Source organism: Lepidochelys olivacea (assembly GCF_965140295.1).
Source record: "Lepidochelys olivacea isolate rLepOli2 genome assembly, chromosome: 1".
NCBI classification, from domain to species: Eukaryota; Metazoa; Chordata; order Testudines; family Cheloniidae; genus Lepidochelys; species Lepidochelys olivacea.
Window position 1 is genome coordinate 308,366,413 of NC_140411.1, and position 21,763 is coordinate 308,388,175.

General features: G+C 43.3%; 1 protein-coding gene across 2 annotated transcripts in view; it reads right to left on the reverse strand.

Annotated features, from left to right (window-relative positions):
• Positions 1-21,132, reverse strand: part of ANKRD26 (ankyrin repeat domain containing 26) — a 188,923-nt gene extending 167,791 nt beyond the window's left edge. For both annotated transcript variants that reach the window (XM_084616689.1, XM_084616690.1), the window contains exons 1-4: positions 20,368-21,132; positions 14,843-14,957; positions 14,430-14,603; positions 1,337-1,443 (exon numbers count right to left, since the gene is read on the reverse strand). In XM_084616689.1, the coding sequence (XP_084472815.1) occupies positions 1,337-1,443; positions 14,430-14,603; positions 14,843-14,957; positions 20,368-20,576 (605 nt within the window). In that variant the 5' untranslated portion in view covers positions 20,577-21,132. The remainder of the gene's footprint in view (positions 1-1,336; positions 1,444-14,429; positions 14,604-14,842; positions 14,958-20,367) is intronic.
• Positions 21,133-21,763: the final 631 nt, after the last annotated feature.

Below are 21,763 nucleotides of genomic sequence, written 5' to 3' on the forward strand. Positions count from 1 at the left end.
GAATTAGGGAATTTTTCGAAAAATTCTCACCTGTACTAACACTAATTCAACTCACTAGTAGGCCTCCCACCAGTCTGGTATTACCAGTGGGAATTCTTTCCTAAAAGTCTCTTTATAGAAAAAGAATGGCTGCAGAAGTCAGTGGAAGAGGACTTATTAGATGATGAACCCAAGATAAGAACGGTAGTTCAGTTTCCAGAAGTCACTATGAAAGGAGTTTGCATACTTAGCTGTTTAATTAACAACATTTATAGCGCTCTCCCATACCCGTAATCAAGCAGATTGTAAGAATATTAAGGGGACGTGTTATAGCCAAAGCATTTTTGAATGTGCAGTGAAACAGATATAGGAACTGAAATTTCACCAAGGAAAAATCTTTCTTCTCTCATACTCAATATGGCTTCCAAGTAGACTACTTTCTGACAAGGAACCAAGACGCGCTTCTTTTTAATCACATAGACATACACTTCTTACATGGCATGTATTCTGCAAACTGCAGACTCTTTCTGTATTTATTACTGCACAGGCACAAATAAAAAGGCAGCCAACCCACAGAAATATAATTTCTCAGAGAGGATTTACTCTCTTTTGCACTTGAAGTGAGATATAGTCAATCACAAGTCTGATGTTAGGGAGACCTGCCAGCAGCAAAATATACATGATTTTGCACTAGCAAATTAAATCCATATTGGGAAGATGATCACCTGTGAGCTGTACGTGCTAGGATCTTTCCTTCTACTAAGTCTTCATTAGGATACCACGACATGTATCAAGGGCACACAACAGCAAGCTGTTAAAGAACGGAAGTTGCTGCAAGAATGAAGTCCTGCTCTCCTAGGCCTTACTATGCAGTAAAATAACTCCTAACCATCCAGAATTGGGGTTTCTTCCACTTGCTTGAAAAAGGAAGCATCTAAGATAAGTGTCAATTAATCCCCTGATCAGAATTTGGTATAATCTGAATTCCTTATTCATGCAATCACCTTCTGCTAAAAATAAACCTTGCTGGGCTAATTCATACAAAATTGGAGGATTAAACATTTTAAAATGTATTTGTAATGGTTATTCACGACCATGGTTATTCTCAAAAGTAGACATCTAGCAAGAATAGTCCAGATTTTGCTTAGATGGCATAGGTTTTCTTACAACACAGCACTTCCCTCATGCAGATTGCAGGCTTTAACGTACCTTTTTACACACATCTTTCTTTGATCTGTACTTTGTGAAGATCAGCTACACCAGAGGACCTGCCTCTGTATTACTTTTGTAGCATCCACCATTTGGGGCTACTGCTTATTTCGTAGATTAGTCAATAATAGTTTGACCTATACTTTACCTTTTAGACTTGTCTCTAGCATGTACATCAGCTCCTTTTCTAAGAAGAAACTCTACCATCTCTTGGTGATTTTCAGTTATAGCAATAGTAAGCGGTGTATACCCCTCCTATGGAATAAAGATAAATTATTTTTCCCGTAGATATATTATGCACATGCACACACTCCTACTTTCTATTTAAAATAAAAATTAGATTTAATATGATTAATAACTAAAAAGAGACAATGTGGGTGAGGTAAAATCTTTTCTTTGTGAAAGAAACAAGCTTTTGAGCTACAAAGAGCTCTTTGGTTGGTGAAACAGACAACCTTCAGAAGAGATCTGTGTAGCTCAAAAGCCTGTCTCTTTCACCAACAGAAGTTGAGCCAATAGAAGATATTATCTCCCCACCTTGTCTCTAATATCCTGGGACCAACACAGCTAAAACACCACTACTACTAACTGAAGGATTTTTTTAAAAAATAGAATGTTGCAATCATAAAATCTGCTAACACAACACTGTACACTGAAATAAAACAATATTTATCCATACAACACACATAGCACAGGCCAGAGTGGCACAAGATTCCCATACTGATCCACTGAAGTTCCTCATCCTTGATAGGAGGGTAAAGCTAGTAGGCAGGTTCACTTTCCAAGCTGATCTAATTCATATATGTGGTGAGACTGCCAACAAAATAATAGTGGCAGGTTTTATGATATGTATACTTTCCACTTAAAGCTTGACAGAGACCAAAAATTAAAATTTCACATACACCACTGCACAGTAGTAACGTAACACATTTGATAGCTAAAATCTTATTCACAGTAGTGAAAAAAGTCTATTTTAAAATGTTGAATTCTGAGGAACTTTACACAACACAGAAGCTACAAATCCTAAATTTCTATACTACTTTAGAATGTACTGACATCAGAATAGCAAGACACTAATCTTTACATAACTTGATTCTTGAGACAAGCATCCCTGTCCCAGCTCCAATCACCTATCGCTAACTTTGACCAAGTACGATATGATAGAATAATTGGTTTGCAAGTTGCTGCATATAACCTCATGCTCAGACATTTTATTTTATTTTTTATGCCAAATTCAGTTTACAGTATCTTGCTGAAGCTTGTATTTTCCTCAATGACGCCACAGACAGAGAAACTGAGGAAAGATTCAGTTCTTATTTTGCAATTTCAAGATTTAATAGGTGCCCTCTTTTATTCAGAAGAGTAGTCAGCTTGTTTCCTTATTTACACTGCTATTACAGAGCTATAACTCCATCAATTTCAATGGATTTACTCCAGATTTACAACAGTTTAAATTAGAGCAGACAGTTAGTCCAATGAACTCTAAACATGAACCATCTGAAAGATGTATATATTCATCTTGTTTCTTTTCACTGGATATTAATAAAAACTCTAAAAATATTAAAAACACCTTTATTATATTATGATAGTACCCAAATGCCCCAACACTGGATGTTTTACAAACACAATGGTAGACATAGTCCATGCTTCTGAAAATTACAACCTAGGATAAAACAAGATACAGCCAGTAATGAACAATGGGGGGGGGGGGGGAATAACTATTACTGTATAGCAGTATAAAAATTAACAAGGCCCCAGTTTGATAGTTCCATATAATTTAACTTTTTTTGTTTTTGGATTTTATTTAAAAGCAAATGATCATTTAAATTTTTTTCTACCAAATCATAACACCTGGCGCTCACTTAACATTTCCCACTTCTATCCCCATAAAAGTGACCTGGACTTGCTTATTATGTTTATACTATTTGTTGGTCTAGCTAGAACATGGAAAAATGATCTGCAACTGCCTCTATACCAAACATACTTGTTTCCTTTCATGAAAAGGAACTAACAAACTATCCCCACAACTCCTTTAGACAATGTACATAAAGCCCTATTTCCTCTGGAATGCCTTCGGCACTGAGGCTTAAGAGCTCTCCCATCCCCTCTACTACTGTTCAGGGCTAGGGATGGGTCCTGGCAGCTATAACATACCAGCAGAGGAAAAGGTTCTTTGATTAATATGCAGCACATACTTTGATAACTCTGCAATTCAGAATGGCAAAAAGGGCTACTGACGACAGTCCATAAATTACACCCTCTCCACTATTCCTCCCCTCTCCACTGTAACATCACCCTCACCAGACAGTCAGTCTCCCAACCTCATAAAGCAGATTACAGTCTGGAACTGCTGATATCATCAAAGTTCCTGAGGTTGTAAAGACAGCACCTTTTAGCTGCTAAAAGGGAAGGGGGCCTGCTGGGGCCATGTGCCCCCAAGGATATGGCTCTGTGGAAGGACCACAAAAGCAGAAGTCTCAGTTGTTAGGCCACGTGTATACTGCAAACTTTCAGCAGCACAGCTACATCAGTTAGCGCTGTGATCCCAGACTGAAGTAACTTTGCAGGTAAAAGCTTCAAATGTAGACACAGTTATACCAGCAGAACTGTGCTTTTGCCAGTACAGCTTATTTTGCTCGAGGAAGGAAAAGAAGCACAACTTTGCTGGTATAATGTGTGTCCACACTAGCAGCCCTTTGCCAATATAGTGTACCAGCAAAGCTTTCCTAGCATGGTGTTACTTCTTTACCCTGTTCCCTGGTGCTGGGGGGCAGGAGAGCTGGGAAGTCATGCATGCTAGAAAGAGAGAGACACTCTGTCCCTCTTGCTTGCTTTGCAGCACTCTTGCTGTGGAGGCAGGGCTTTGAGGTGTTTCTAAAGAGGCAGGTATGGGGCAGTCTCTGTTCCTTCAGGCAGAGCAGAATGTAGCAGCCTGTCTGCTCAGTGAATTGTTCCCATTGTTCTTAGTGAATTCCCCCAAGGAATATAAAACAGGTATAAAAATTTTAAGGCTCCTTTACATTGCCAGAGTGGTATAAAGGAGCGTTATTGTAAAGGACAGTATGGCCTTATAAATGCTTATGGTGCTTTTGTGATTAGAACTAGTATAAATTTTTGGACTGAAAAACTGATGAACTGTTTGCTACTGACCTTTTTGGTGGTGGTCAGCAGCAGTATAAATTGTGAGTTTGAGTCCCCAGCCCTCACTTTCTCTTCAGTTGCCTATGATTTAACACTGAGCATATGGCTGCATATATTTGTTGACTAATAACATGAAGGGTGATTAGCTACATTACTAATACACAGAGGGGGGTTGGTGACTTCCTCCAGTGCTCCCCACTCCCATTCTCCATCCATTGTATTGTAGTTTAAATAAATTGCCAAAATAATTGATGAAAAATATGCAGAATTTTAAAACATTGTGCACAGAATTTTTAATTATTTGGTGCAGAATTCCTCCAGGAGCAAAAGGCATACTACTAGATGGAGATGGTAAAATTGTTAATAATGAGGCAGAAAGTGTTCAATAAATATTTCTGTTCTATATTTGAAAAGAAGCAGGATGATGTATTTGTATCACATGAGGCTGATAAATTGCTTTCCAGTCCATCAGCAGGCACTAACAACTTGCACCCAAGAGTCCTGAAAGAGTTGACTCAGGAGATCTATGTCCCAGGGAAATTCCAGAAGACTGGAAGAGTACTAATGCTGTGCCAATATTCAGACAGTGCAAGCAGTATGACCTGGGTAACTATAAGCCAGTAAGCCTGACATCAATCCCAGGACATCAATACCAAAAAAAAAAAAAAAAAAAAATGGAAATGCTTATATGGGATTCAGTTGCTAAGGAATTAAAGAACAGGAATATAATTAATTCCAATCAACATGCTTTATGGAAAATAAGTCTTGTCAAATTTAATTCTATGATGACATTATAAATGTGATTGATCAAGACAAAGGGTTTGCAGCCACAGTTCAGTCTCCTTTGGCTGAAGATGCACATCCACAGTTCGTCTTTTAGAGTCATAGTTTAGGAATACTCCTGGATTCCTCACTGATGCTAAGCTCTCACATAGCAGCAGCTTTGAGTAATGCTTTCTGAGCTCTCCACATGGCTAGGAGACTCCATCCCATCCTAGCAGACAATGTTTTGGCCTCAGTTATCCATAACTTTGTCACTCCTCAGCTGGACTATAGCAACATGATATACTGGGGCATGAAGACTTCAGCATTTTGAAAATTCCATCTAGTACAGAATGCTGGGTGCACCTCCTCGGCAACAAAGGCTATCATGAAGACATCACAGCTCTCTTCCACTCTTTACGCTCGCTTCCCATAGAATTTCAAATCAAGTTTAAGGTGTCAACCTTATTTTCAGGGAGCTCAGTGGCCTAGACCCAGGATATCTAAAACATTTCCATCATTCCAAAACAAAGACATTGGTCAATAACTCTGATCCTCAAGCACAATGGAACTCTCTACAATAAGGGTAGAGCTTGTCTGTGTAGTAGACAGAACTCTCGGTGGGGCTAGTCCCACACTGTCGAATGAATTCCCCCAGGAACTAAGAACCATCACAAACCTCACCACTTTCTGCTCAAATTGCAAGGCTCATTTCTTTGATCTTGCCTTCTCTAACAAACACATAGCAACAGGTATGTTTAATAAAAAACAAAACTTAAAAAACTGCCAAAACAAGACACTCTGCTGCTATCCCTGGGGAGGATGAGAGACCAAACAGCATATGACAGACGTGTAGTCACATTGCTTAATGCACTACTAGAAGATGTTGGTGATGAGTGCAGTATAAGGACCTCTATGGAAGAGAATATAATATACTTCGACTTATTTCCACACAACATTCTGATTAAAGAATTAGAGCTATAACATACCAATTAAGCATACATTAAATGGATTAAGAAATGGTTAATTGACAGATCTCAAACCGTAGTTGTCAGTGGAGAGTCATCAATGAATATGGGTGTTTTTAGTGGGGTTCTGCAAGGATGCAGACTACGCCCAATGCTACTCAACATTTTCACCAACAGTAAGTAAATATAAAGACATTGTTGATAAAATTTGTGGATGACAAAGATTGGCAGAGAGGTAAATAGTGATGAGGACAAAGCAGTCCTACAAAGCAATCTGGATTCAAACAAAATACATTTTAATACATCTAAAAACAAAGAATTCAGACAACTTACCGAATGGGGGACTGAATCCCGGAAAGCAATGATTCTGAAAAGGATTTAGTGGTCACAGAATCAGAGAAATGTACAGCCTGAAGGGATCTTAAGAGATCATCTAGTCCAGTCCCCGGCGCAGGACCAAGTATATCTAAACCATCCCTGACGTGCTTTTCTAAGGGTACATCTACAGTACAAAATTATTTCAAAATTATTCTATTTGAATTTTTGGAAGCGATTTTATACATTCAGTCTTGCGTATCCCCACTAAAGCGCGTGAATTCAGCGCAGTGAGTCCACAGTAACGAGGCTAGCATTGAATGTCGAAGCGGTGCACTGTGGGTAGCTATCCCACAGTTCCTGCAGTGCCCGCCGCCCATTGGAATTCTGTGTTAAGCTCCCAGTGCATGATGGGGAAAAAAACATTCTCACGGGTGTTTCTGGGTGTGTGTCATCAGTCGCTCCTCTCCCCATGAAAGTCATGGCAGACAATTGTTTCGTGCCTTTTTGGCATGCAGACGCCATACTGCTTTCAGCAGACGGTGCAGTAGGGTCTGCATGCTCCTGGTACTATGAATCCACCTCGCATTTCCTCTCGTCTTTCTATGTAACCTCTATAAGTATCTACTCTTTCTCTTCCTCATTGACCGCTTCCGCTGCCAACTCTGCTAGGCCATCGTGAACTGAGCAGCACAGCTTCTGCCCCCAACTCTGCTCTCCCACTCTTGCTGTGTTACCGAGCTTCTCCATGTTCCTGCCTCCGTGCTCACCTCACGGAGCTCCCGCCTCCGTGAAAGCTACAGGAGACAACCATTTCCCACCTTTTTTCAGCTATCATGAACCAAACAGCACCTCTTCCGCTGCCACTCTGCTCTCCTACATTTCACGCCCTTTTTCCAGGATTACCCATGCAGGTGCCATAGTGTGGCAAGCATGGAGCCCGCTCAGATCTCCGCTGTAGTTTTGACCATTTTAAATACCTCGCGCATTATCCAGCAGTATGTGCAGTACCTGCAAAACCAGGCGAGGAAGTAATGACAGCACTATTACTATACTGATGAGGACATGGACGCAGACGTTCCTAGAAGCTTGGCATGTGGTGACTGGGAGATCATGGTGGCATTGGGCCAGGTTCATGCCGTGGAATGCTGATTTTGGGCCCGGGAAAACAAGCACAGACTGGTGGGACTGCATAGTGTTGCAGGTATGGGATGATTCACAGTGGCTGCGAAACTTTCATATGCGTAGGGTCACTTCCATGGAACTTTGTGACTTGCTGTCCCCTGCCCTGAAGCGCAAAGACACCAAAATGACAGCAGCCCTCACAGCTGAGAAGCAAGTGGCCATAGCCCTGTGGAAGCTTGCAACACCCGACAGCAACCTGTCATTCAGGAATCAGTTTAGAGTGGGCAAATCTACTGTGGGAGCTGCTGTGCTGCAAGTAGCCAACGCAATCATTGACCAGCTGCTATCAAGGGTAGTGACTTTGGGAAATGTGCAGACCATTGTGGATGGCTTTAATGCAATGGGGTTCCCTAACTGCGGCGGTGCAATAGACGGAACACATATCCCTATCTTGGCCCCGGAACAGCAGGGCGGCCAGTATGTAAACTGCAAAGGGTACTTTTTAATGGTGCTGCAAGCACTGGTGGATCACAAGGAACATTTCACCGACATCAACGTGGGATGGCTGGGAAAGGTGCCGGACGCTCACATCTTCAGAAACTCTGATCTGTTTGAACAGCTGCAGGAAGGGACTTACTTCCCAGACCAGAAAATTACTTTTGGGGATGTTGAAATGCCTATAGTTATCCTCGGAGACCCAGCGTACCCCTTAATGCCATGGCTCATGAAGCCGTACACAGGTACCCTGGACAGTAGTAGGAGCAGTTCAACTATAGGCTGAGCAAGTGTAGAATGGCGGTAGAATGTGCTTTTGGATGTTTGAAAGCACACTGGTTCAGTTTACTGATTCAGTTAGATCTCAGCACAACCAATATTCCAACTGTAATTGCTGCTTGTTGTGTTCTCCACAATATCTGTAAGAGTAAGGGGGAAGACGTTTATGGCAGGGTGGGAGGTTGAGGCAACTCGCCTGGCGGCCAGTTTCACACAGCCAGACAACAGGGCCATTAGAAGAGCGCAGCAGGGAGTGCTGTGCATCAGAGAAGCTTTGAAAGCCGGTTTCATGACTGGCCAGGGTACGGTGTGACAGTTGCGTTTGTTTCTCTTGAAGTTACCCGCCCCCTATATATATATAAAGGAAATAAAGTCACAATTGTTTAAAAACACACTGAGAGAAATCAGAAGGTAGCGGGGGGGTGGGGGGGGAATTGGGTTAGGAGCGTGGAGGAGGAGGGAAGGACAAGTCCAGAAACCAAATCAAAATTTCGGAAATGCCAGCTTCGTGGTGGGGTAGTGGTGGCGTCACTCCCCGTAATTGCATGCAACTCACGGTAGAAGCGGCATGTATGGGGCTGTGACCCAGAGCGCCCATTCGCCTTCCTGGTTTTTTGGTACGCTTGCCTGAGCTCCTTGATTTTTGTACGACACTGCTCTGTGTCCCTGGAGTAGCCTCTTTCTGTCATGGCCCTGGAGACTTTGGCATACGTATTTGCATTTTTTTTTTTGGAATGCAGTTCTGCCATAACAGATTCGTCTCCCCAACATGCGATGAGATCCAGTACCTCCCGTTCAGACCATGCTAGAGCTCGTCTGCGAATCTGGGACTGCGTGGTCTCTTGTGATAGTGGACTCTGCATGGTCGCCTTTGATGGTGGACTGTGCTGATGGTCACCTCTGCTGATGGTGACCAAACAGAAAATGAAATTCAAAAGTTTTCGGGGCTTTTCTGCCTACCTGGCTAGTGCATCAGAGTTGAGAGTGTTGTCGAGAGCGGTCGCAACGGAGCATTCTGGGATAGCTCCTGAAGGCCAATAACGTTGAATTGCGTCCACAGTACCTGTAACCTGGAACTGCGATCTCGATTTTAGCGCTACTCCACTTGCCGAGGTGGAGTACATAAATCAGATTAAAGAGCCCTTTAAATAGAAAAAAACGGTTTGGTCGTGTGGACGGAATCAGTTTTATTTCGAATTAACTCAGCTAATTCCAAAATAACCGCCTACAGCAGATCAGGCCTAACTCACTCTTACAAACTTCCAATGACAGGGATTCCACACCCTCCCTTGATAACATATTCTAGTGCTTAGCTATCCTTATATTTAGAAAGTTTTCCTTAATATCTTACCTGAATCTCCCCTGCCATAGATTAAACACATTATATCTTGTCCTACCATAAGTGGACATGGAGAACAATTGATCACCATATTCTTTATTACAGTCCTTAACATATTTGAAGACTTTTCAGGTCCCTCCCCAGTCTTCTTTTCTCAAGGTCTAAACAAACCTAGTGTTTTTAAACCTTATCTCAGAGATTAGGTTTTTTAAACCTTTTATCATTTTTGTACTTCTCCTCTGGACTCTCTTCAATTTCTACACATCTTTTTTAAAAAGTGTGGTGCCCAGAACTGGCCACACAACTCCAGTGCTGAGTAGAGGCCTCACCAGTGCCCAGTAGAGCTGAACAATTACCTCCCATATCTGACCTACAACACGCCTGTTAATGAACCCCAAAATTACGTTTGCCTTTTTCGCCATTGCATGATACTATTGGCTCATATTCAATTTGTGATCTGCTCTAACCCGCACATCCTTTTCTGTAGTACTGTCACCTACCCAGTTATTCCCCATTTGATCTTTCCTTCCTGTGATGAAGTGGGAAGTTTCCCTTGTTATGTTGTATGTGAGCCTATGTGAGTCTTACTGTTTTGCATGAATGCTGTGTGCACCTCAGTTTCCCTGTATATTGCACCAATGTCTAGGTGGTGCATAGCTGCCCCTTTGTAACCTGTGACCCAGGAGGGGGATGCGACCAGGTGACTCTTGGCCCGGGGAGTGAGACAAAGGCTGGAGGAGGAGCAATGGGAAGGGTAGGAACCAGGCAACTGGAAGTGAATCAGTCTCGGCTGGTGTGGGGCGCAGGGGGAGGTCCAGACCCCTGGCTCTGGACTCCCTTTCCCTCAAGATGGACTTGGCTGAAAGTCACTTATTTCTGTGCTAAAAAGTTCTGGCCTACACTGTGTTCCTGTCGACTAATAAACCTTCTGTTTTACCGGCTGGCTGAGAGTCACATCTGACTGCAGAGTTGGGGTGCAGGGCCCTCTGGCTTCCCCAGGAACTCCACTCGGATGGACTCACTGTGGGAAGCGCACGGTGTGGAAGGGGATGCTGAATGCTCCGAGGTCAGACCCAGGAAGGTCGAAGCTGTGTACACTTCTTGCCCTGGAGACAGTATGCTCAGAGAGAGGAGGCATGCTCCTCACAGTCCTGACTGGCTTCATATGGAGTAGTTCCAGAGCATTGACCTAGTGACTCCATGACACTTCCTAAATGTAGTACTTTTGATTTGTCTTCACTGAATTTCATCTTGTTGATTTCAGACCAATTTTCCAGTTTGTCAAGGTCATCTTGAATTCTAACTCTGTCACCAAAAGTTTGCAATCCCTCCCAGGGTGGTGTCATCCACAAATGTTATAAATGTATTCTACACTTCATTATCCAAGTCATTAATGATGTAGACAAACAACCGAACATGAGCTCCCAATGCAATTCTGTGGAAAAATGGGCTAATGTCATCCTCGTACGTACAAATGGAAGTACTGAGTAAGGAGTAGGGAGGTGATTTTTACGGCAGTTTATGGCATTGGGGAGACTGATACTAGAATATTGCATTCAGTTGTGTCCCCATTTTAAAAAGAATGGGGAAATACTGGACAGGGCACGGAAGAGAGCCTCAAAAACGATTCAAGGGCTGGAGAAAATGCCTTACAGTGAGAGTCAAAGAGCTACATCTGTTTAGCTTATCAAAAACCAAGACTGAGACATGAATTAATTATGATATGTAAGGACCTTCATGTGTACAAAAAACTGGGTACTAAAGACAAAGGCAGAATAAGAAATAATGGCTAGAAGCTAAAGCTAGACAAATTCAAATTAGAAATTAGGCACAAATTTTTAAAAGAGAGGATGATCAACCATTGGAACAAACTATCAACAGAAGTAATGAATTCTCCATCTCTTGATATCTGCAAATCAAGAGTGGATGTCATTCTAGAACATATATTTTAGTCAAACACAAATTGGTACAGTGCTGAATACAAAAGCAACTGAATAAAATTTTATGGAGATATACAAGAGATCAGATTAGATGATCTAATGGTCCCCTCTGACCTAAAAATGTCTCTATCAAACCCTGTTACTAAACCTTCTGCACACATATCTTTTTTCAGAGTTTCCCACTCCATGTGGATGTTTGGTGTAGTAGTTGGCTGTGTCAGGATTACAGACCATAAGACCTTCCTTATGGAGAGCAGAGAGCACCAAATTATGCAGAAATTCATGCAGAAACTTCCCATCTGTGTAAATCAGTGTCTTATCACACAAATCCTTAGGAATGCTTAAGTACAGGTGCCACCACTGATCAGCACTAACAGCAGCAACAATTGTTCAATTAAAATATTGTATTACAATATATAGCAAATTATTTACTTATTTCACAATTTCAGAATTAAAGCGAACAAGTGCAATTGATTACATTAATTGAGTATGTCATTTCATTAATGGTGAAACATGCATCTTACTAATTACACTTGCAGGTAAATCTGATCACAAGAAAGATTTAAAAATTTAACCCTTGCCTACTTTCTTCAGAGATTTCTGAGTATGATAGCAAGTAAGCTGAAAGAAAACACGATGCATTTTGGAGGATATATCTCAAAGTAGTGATCTACATCTTTTCAAATACCAATCGCTGATTATTTAGACAAAAATGAAATGCCCCTAGTCCAGAAGAAAAACCTTCATCTGCCCTCTCTGTAGAACTATACAAGGTAACTTGCATATAGCATTAATATTTAAAATAATGTTTCAAATATTCGCAAAAAGAAAAGGAGTACTTGTGGCACCTTAGAGACTAACCAATTTATTTGAGCATGAACTGTAGCTCACGAAAGCTTATGCTCAAATAAATTGGGTAGTCTCTAAGGTGCCACAAGTACTCCTTTTCTTTTTGCGAATACAGACTAACATGGCTGTTACTCTGAAAAGTTTCAAATATTGATTAATTCAACAGAAGTCATCAACATTATTTGTGTAAACAGTAAAGTTCATTAAAGAAAGGTGTTATCACAGATTGTTGCGATAACATACAACACCGAGAATAATTTTGTATGTTCCCACAAACTTGCTCAACCTCAGGGAATTTTAGAATTAAAAGGGAAGGGGTGGAGATATTCGAGCCACAGGTAGAATTCTCCAAATTCTAGTGAAGTGTACCAAGTCACATAGCTGCTGCCTGAGTCTTACAGCAACACTAAAGATACTAGCTGGTTCAACTAATTGTAGTATTCAGCAATAAAGTATTATTCCTTGAAGTAGTTTGTGAGCATTCTAGTGGTGTTCACTGTTTTCTATATTTTAGAAACCACTCAAGACAGTAGTATGCATTAATCTAGGCATATAGTTAATAAACACAATTATCTGGGAGCCAACTGTGCCCATGCAGGGTTTTCATATTAGTTTTGTTGTGTAAAGATCAAAAAAACCCTCTAAAATTAAAAAAAAAAATTAAATAAATTTAGCCATTTTTCCTATTTTTAATTTATCTCACAATAAACCTAAGTTCCTACCAGCATTTTCACTTGTAACTATCATATAATTTCTGTGAAAACATTACAGTTGGATTTGCAACAAATTGATTGAATATTGCTTTTTGTTGTTTTTCCACACGCATATTACATGTTAACTAAGAAAGAAAACACAAAATAAAAATTGGGATAATATACTTGTCAGACCAGAAATAAAGGTTCACCTCTAAAAGTGACATATCCTTATCTCTTCCTAACAAAGTAACAATCTCTGGAACATGTCATTTTGATGACCCAAGACATTATTTTGCCATAGACAGCCCCTATTACTTCAGAAGTGTATAACCCTTATAGACAAGTCATTTGGGGTGACCAGAGACTTATTTTATCTCATACAGCCAGTTAAAATCCAGCTCCTTATTCAAGCACCATTTACAATATGGAAGTGGGATACGGATGGGATATTAAGTAGCATATTGCAAAAAAGAATAAAAGCTTCAGGTCAGGGAGTGGCATGTCACAGATCCTTCAAAAACAGTCTGACAATCACAGGGATGCTTCACTTGGGGCGAGCAAAACGCATTTTGTCAGATACTGTCTGTCAAAACCCAGTTCCTTATTCAAGTCCTCTGTACAATATGGAAGCGGGGTGGAAGCATGAATTTAGCAGCAAATTGCACACGAACAAAGTTTCAGGTCAGCAAGTGGCATGTCCCAAATCCTTCAGAACTGTCTGACAGTCAGAGAGATGTATCACTTGGGGTGACCTGAAACTTATTTCATCATGTACAGCCACTCAAATCCTAGCTCCTTGATTAATAAACAAGTAAATAGGAATTTAATTTATCAGAATCTCATTAATTTGATGACATTTCTAAAAATTTAATCTAATATTGATATATTTCTAAGTAATTTTGGCCTTGGAAATAAAGAACTGGGAGCCACATAAGGAGCTGGTAGCACAAATAAGAAACTTGGAAAATGTAACCAGGAATAAGGAACCAACTTCAGCCTCTTCAACGGCTTCAGGAAAATTATGTGTGGGGCTCCAGGCCACACAGTACTCCTGGGAGGGATCACAGAGACTGCTGAGGCCATGTCCCCAAAGTTCTGGCTCCGCAGGAGGCCTGGGGGGAACATTTGGCTAGCCACCCCCACCCCAAAAGTGCTGCTTTACCGATGATGATTTATATACCAAGATTCTGATTAAAACAGATTTTAAAAGGAAATTTAAAAATACTGTTTTAAGACAAAAATGAGCGTTGTTCTTTTTTAGAAAACACACATTAAATTAGAAGTTGAAATCTACAATTTTTCTTGTTCTCTTTTTCTAAAAATAAGCAGTTACCTTATTCTGTGCTTCAATATGAGCATTGTACTCAAGCAATAGTACTGCTAGAGATATATTAGCAGTCTGGGCAGCCAGGTGAAGGGCAGTGCTGCTGTTAACATCCACAAGATTAGGGTCTGCACCATGCTCTAGCAGCATAGTTGCACATTTTTCCTGCTGGCATTGTACTGCCTGTGAATATAACAGAAAAAGAGAGAATAAATTCTGCAAGTTAAATTCCATCTTATTAGAATTGCCACAACTTAATGAAATTAATAAATAAAAAACTGCATTAACATTTTGTTTATATACTATATTAAATACCCACTGACAGTAACGTAACTTTATACATTCCATAATACAGAATTTGTAGTTAAATGGAAAAATAATATTAGTACATCTTACATAACTGCATTAAATACTGTGCATACCTTCATCAACGGGGATCTGTTATCATTGTCACACAGATTTAGTTTGCACTTGTTGTCCACTAAGTAAGTAACAACATCTGAATGTCCATTAGCACAGGCAAGATGCAAAGGTGTCCTAAAAATAAGATGATACATCAGATTAACAACAACCAAATAAAAGTTTGATGTTTATGTTACAGGAATAATGTCAATTTAAATTTGGCCCAAATTTTAGATTTTGTAAAAATAAGCTTTAAATGAAACCATATTACCAATGGAAAACATTTCTGTACTTTAAAACATTACAATACTAAGAATCTGAAACTAATAATAACTATTTAAAATATCCTTGAAAGATTACACTTATTAGATGCTGATCCTGCAACTGGACCATACAGGTGGACTCCTGTGCCCAAATAGGGTGCTTCAATGGGACCCCAGTGCAAAGCAGAGTTCTGCCAATGCAGAACAGATTGCAGGATTGGAATCTTAGTCTATAACAACTAAACCTGCAATTTTTCTTTATAATTAAAATGCCGAAACTGTCCAAAGTGTTAGGATATCGGCTTTTGTACCAAAATGTCAAGACAGTTCTGAATTTTGTAAAGATAAAATATATATTACATTTTCTAGCTACTGCAGCAAATGTAAGCCTATGCTCACTGGAGTGGGTTTATAAAACTTCTGATTGGCAGAATAAGATAAGGAAATTATCACCTTTAATTTTTAATCACTAAAAAACAAAGCAAAAAACACAAAAAAAGTGTCCTGTCTTTGTGCCAATCTCAACTCTAATAGTCCTAACATTGAATCCTGCTATAAGAAGAGTCCTCTCTAAGGCAGAACTTCTTGCAGGATCAGGGCCTAACTGGCAAAGTAATTTTCATAATAGTTGACCCATGTAACAAAACAAAACATTTTTCTTGAAAAGAAGGCCAAAACTAAATATGTAGTATGAATATTCAAGGATGTGTAACTTAATGTATTCGTTTATAAAAATCTACCAAAATATTACATAAACCCCCCTACATTCAGAATACTGTAAAACATTTTATCCCCGGCCTCAACTCTCATTGATTCTAATGAGAATAGCATGGCTGAAGGCCTCACGTGATGCTTGAAATATTGAGCATAGATTTTCTCAGAATGGGACAACAAAATCATTTTTGCAATTTGTACTTCCTGTTTGAAAGTTAGTGGCTGCATAATTTAAACTTCTCTTCTGTTCCTGATTGCAAGAAATATCATTCAAAAGCATTACCTCTCATATGAATTGTTGTGTGAATCCAAAAATTCCAATATCAGTTGATCACTTGTTCCAAAACATAAACCACAATTGGCTAATTACCATCCTTAGAGGGTATAGTTATTTTCATTACCTTACCACAATTTCACCAAACAGAAAACCCAGTCAACATTGCAGTGTGTCAATAAATAAAATATATTTAATTTATTTCAGCCTGTAATTCTCCTTTTGTCTACACTGCACATATGCGCCTTGAATCTTTTGCATTTGAAACATTGTAGATTATTTTCTTTTAGTACTAAACAAGCCAATCACTTCAACTTTCTGCATCTTTTAAGTCTTAATATACCTAGTTCAATGGATTATCAATGGTACTTCTACTCCAAAAACTAAAGGCAGACAATGTGCCTCATGGCTCCATTAATTGCGCTTGCCAGGGTACTATAAGAAAGCTACCTTCCTGATTACTGGAGATGTTAGCACCACAGGTGGCCTTACAATTTTCCTTCCATTCAAACTTCTTCCAAGACAGAGGAGAGAATAAGCATCCAATGGAGGGTCAGGACAGGAGTTTGAATGGATGCAAAAGGTAAAGAACAGTCTTAAAATAATTTGTACCAAGCAACCATGGCTGTAGCTATGGCGGGGTGAGCAGAGCAGCCACCGATGGTGCAGAGCCAGCAAGGGTACAAAAATGTGGTGGCGTGCAGGATTGGGCCCAGTAGCATCAGCCCCCAGCCACTTGCAAGATTGGGCCCAGCTGCATTGGCCGGAGCCCAGGTTAGCAAATTGTGATGCATGGTTGATGCTCTGTTACAATTTGCTACTCCTGGACCAGAGGATGGATAAGTTGAGAAGTAGCGAACTGTGACAGGTGACCCCATCTGTCAGAATTTGCTAACCCTGGCTCAAATTTCAAAGATGAGAGGTAGCAAAGAGAATTTCAAAGGTGAGAGGTAGCAAATTATGACAAGGCAGGAAAAGACCATTCAGAGGTGTCAGTAACTGCTTCTTGTAGCAAAATCTGTCAGTAGTGGTTTTTGACATTACACCCTGGCTCCTGGCAGGGAGGCAACAGTTTTCGAACTATGGGGTGCATCCCTCCATGGAAGCGTACCCCACAGTTTGAAAACCTCTGTGCTAAACGGAAGGCAGAAATTGCGGGGGGGGGAGAGAGAATGTGACCCTACATGCCCCCCACAGGTCGCATCTAGGGGGCACAAATATGCTTGCTCACCACAGGAGCTAAAATGCTTTGTTACAGCTCTGCAAGCAACTGGCAGTTTTCAAAAGCATGAAACCATCTAAAAGTGTGTCTACATTTGGTAACATTTAAGGTATATTACAGAGCCATTCTGGCTCCCCAACTTCTGTTTCAAGGGGGAAAATAGCTTTGCCATAAGTAGGGTGACCATATTTCCCTATGCTGAATACAGAACACCTGGTAAAATTATTCATATTCAAGTAAGCTCAATGGTAATCAATCAGAACTAACTTCAAATTAGCATCAAGTTGACTAAGCCTGTTTTACAAAGAAATACTGAGTAGTTAGATTATTTTTATTTACCTTCTTATCTTTAAGGCTTTAGGGTTCACACAGGGAGAGGTGACATACACACACTCCCATACACCTCTCTCACACGGGGTGGTGACCGACTGACCTGACCCAACCCTCCCTGCCCGGCGCTCTCCGCCCTCCATGCTTGGCTTGGCTGGGCCCCCCCCCGGACAGACCCGCCTCACCTGGCACCGTCTCTTCTCAAGGCAACACATGGGGACAGCATGCAGGGTCACATACCACCCCCCTGCCCAGATTTTTGCCAGGGTTCATATCAGAATGTGGCCAGTAGCAGCCTTCCAGCACTGTGAGGGACAGATGGGACAGGAGCTGCTTTCAGCAGCAGGGGACTGGGAAGGGATTACCCGGCCCCTGTCTTTGCAGAGCTCATCTCTTCCTCCCCATCCTTGTGTCTGGAAGCAGCTTGTCCCTTCCTGACTGCACAGTGTCGACAGCTAACACTTCCAGGCTTCTGTTGGCCACCAACACAACACAACCACCTCCTCTCCCCTCACTATGGCGTGGGCAGGAAGGGGTTAAGCCCCGAGTATGCATTGTGCACTAGGGCCCAGGGAACCTGACTGCAGGGGCTTCAGCAAACCCAGCCAGAGAGGTGGCTCAGCAGGGGAGGGTGCCCAGGGGACAGAGCATCCCTGTGTTCCCTGGCGGCAGGACCCTGGGTGGGGGTGTGTGTGAAGAGGATGCTAAGACCCTGCTCGGGGGTCTGCTGTGGAGCTTGCAAGGTCGGAGTGCAAACACACTGGAAATATCTGGAGTGGCGGGGGGGGAGGGGGCATAGCGCTTAGCTGAGGGGCGGAGAGGCTTCCCTGCGCTAGCGCTGTGCTTGGCTCTTCCTGGCCAGCGCCCCGGGCCGGAGGGTCTTGGGCTTTCCTGGGGTGCCAGCCCAGACGGAGCCTGCTAGCCAGGAGCCTGGTGAGCCAAGCTCACCAGCGGCGGGTGGTGGTGGTGGAGAGAGATATGAAGGAGCAGCAGGGTTGGAGGGGCTGAAGGGGCAAAGCAAGGAGAGGACAGCAAGAGGGGGAGCACATAAGGAGCAGATGTGTGGGCTACACTTAACTAGCTGATGCCTGGCGCCTGCCCTCATGCACCAGCCACTGCAGCTCGCAGCCAGTGCTGGATGGAAACAGGACGGGGGTTGGGGCCCTGCTGGCCAAGAGCAGGCACCCAGTGGGAGCTATGCTGATGGACCACCAGGGGAAGTGGTCAGCCTTACGCTGCAGCTTTGCCCCGCCACCAGCCTCGCACACCCACCCCCATCATCAGCCACTGGACCCCACACACTGCTGGTGGGCAGGTGGCTGGCAAGTAGAGATTGAGCCAGCAGCAGGAACCGTCAGTAACGATGGGGGTTGGGGGTGGACAGAAAATACGGGACAATTTGCCCATTTTTAAGAAAAAGTCAGGACACTTGCAGGAGAGCTTAAATATGTGACTTTAAAAGTGGGACATGTGGTCACCCTAGCCATAAGACTCATAAATTTTAAGGTCAGAAGGGACCAGTGTGATCATCTAATGTCTGATCTCCTTTTCAGTCGCAGAACCTCACCCCCCAACTTCTATAATTAACTCCCTCACCTCTGGCCGAGTTACTGAAGTCCTTAACTCATGGTTTAAAGACTTCAAAAGTTACAGAGAGAGAGAGAGAGAGAATCCACCATTTACAGTAATTTAAATTGCAACTGACCCATGCCCATACTGCACAGGAAGGCTACAGCATCATTAGGGTACAGCATTTCTCAACCTTCAGAGTAACAGCCGTGTTAGTCTGTATTCGCAAAAAGAAAAGGAGTACTTGTGGCACCTTAGAGACTAACCAATTTATTAGAGCATAAGCTTTCGTGAGCTACAGCTCACTTCCTCAGATGCATATCGTGGAAACTGCATCAGGCTTTATATATACACAGAGAATATGAAACAATACCTCCTCCCACCCCACTGTCCTGCTGGTAATAGCTTATCTAAAGTGATCATCAGGTGGGTCATTTCCAGCACAAATCCAGGTTTTCTCACCCTCCACCCCCCCACACAAATTCACTCTCCTGGTGGTGATAGCCCATCCAAAGTGACAACTCTTTTACACAATGTGCATGACAATCAAGTTGGGCTATTTGTGCAGGAAATTGGTTAGTCTCTAAGGTGCCACAAGTACTCCTTTTCTTTTTAGATAAGCTATTACCAGCAGGACAGTGGGGTGGGAGGAGGTATTGTTTCATATTCTGTGTATATATAAAGCCTGCTGCAGTTTCCACGATATGCATCTGAGGAAGTGAGCTGTAGCTCACGAAAGCTTATGCTCTAATAAATTGGTTAGTCTCTAAGGTGCCACAAGTATTCCTTTCGTTTCTCAACCTGTTTACCACTATGGACCCCATATGCAGCTGTCTATCGGTTATGTGGGCCACATCCACACACTGTATATACTACCTGCGGCATCCTTCAGGATGTCACATGGGCCACCGCTGTATGCTGATTGGGCCACAAGCTGCCCGCGGGTGGAGACCCACTGGTCTGGAGCCGCTGACGGTTGGGTTTACAATAAAACAACAGTAACACTTGGTGCCTATGTAAGTGCTGCTTCTCGGGAGCTAGGGAAGGAGGGTCTCTGGCCCCACGTGGCGATCCCCGGCAACAGGGAGGTGAAGGGGCTGCTCCGAGTCGCGCTGCCCGGCCGTGGCTGGGATGGGGAGGGCCACAGCGCTGCGCCCCGCCCGCCCCCGTTACCTGTTCTCTTTATCCAGCTGGTTGATGTCGTTTTTCTTCAGCAGCTGCTGGAGCCTGCCCAGGTCCCCGCCGGCGGCCGCTCGGTGCAATTTGCCCAGCTCCTTCTCCCGCAGCTCGTAGCCGCCGCCGCCGGGGACACCGGGCAGCGAGGCGCGGCTAGACGGCGACTGCCCCTTCTTCTTCTTCCCGAAGCTGAAGATCTTCTTCATCCTCCGGCGGGCCGGCTCCCCCAGCTCAGGGGTCGCGGCGGCGGCGGCAGGGGGCAGGACCGCGGGGATTCCGCCCGCCCATCACAGGCCCCGGCCTCAGGGGCGTCCGGGCCCCGCAGGGTCAGGAACTTTCCGCCCGCCGCCGCGGCCAAGCCCGGATTAGCTGCGCGCTCAGGCGGCTCCGGGCCCGGGCGCTCACTGCGGGGAGCGTCCGGCTGAGAACGGCGGGGGCTGAAGGGCCGCGCCCCCTCACGGTGGGGCGGGGGACCCCTAGGGGCTGGGGTTCATTCAGCGGCGGCAGCAGCCACGGCAACGGCGTCCCAATCCCGAACGCGCATGCGTAGGACACGGCGGTTGCTGGTGGGGGTGGCTCGACGCGCAAACGCGAAAGACTCTTTGCTGCTCGGCCCTGCCTACTTGTTCTCATTGCGGTCCGCCCCGACCTCCGCCCCGCGGCCTGAGGCCAGCCCCAGGGCCTGAGGCCAGCCCCAGGGCCGGCCGCCAGCAGCACGTCCTGTCGCTGTCACCTCTGCCCTCCTCGGTCGGTAGCGCCTCATGTCCTCTTCCCCTTCCGCCGATAGACCTTGGATACCCCGGTATCCCTCCGCCGTTCTCCTGCACACGGTCAGGTGATTTATATGGAGCTGGCCTAATGCTTTCTGTTAGGTTTTATCTCCGTGTTTTTTGCCATTGTACAACCTACTTTACCATTCACCCCTGACTACAGCTACTTGATCACACATGATTATCGACCTATTCACAGTGGCCCCAGACATTTTCTGTATGGGGTTACTTTGTTAAAGGCTATCTGCATCTACTGTAATTTCAAATTAGTTCTCCCTATGTACACTACCCGTTAAAACCATGTAAGACCTCATTTACATACATTGAGCTGTCTACTTGCCTGCTTTGCTTAGTATGTTCTTTTAGTTCAAGCACTGTACAGGGATGCCAGAGACTTAAGTTCAATTTCCAGCCCTCCCACAGCCTTCTTTTCTGGCCTTGGGCAAGTCACTTAATCTCTGTGCCTCAATTCCCCACCTGTAAAATGAGGATAATAATGCCCCACCCACCTTTTGTCTCTTGTATATTTATATTGTAAGCTCTTTGGGGCAAGGATTGTCTCTTCTGTACAAATACACAGTTAGTATAACCTAATTTTGCTTTGGCCTCCTAGATGCCACTAT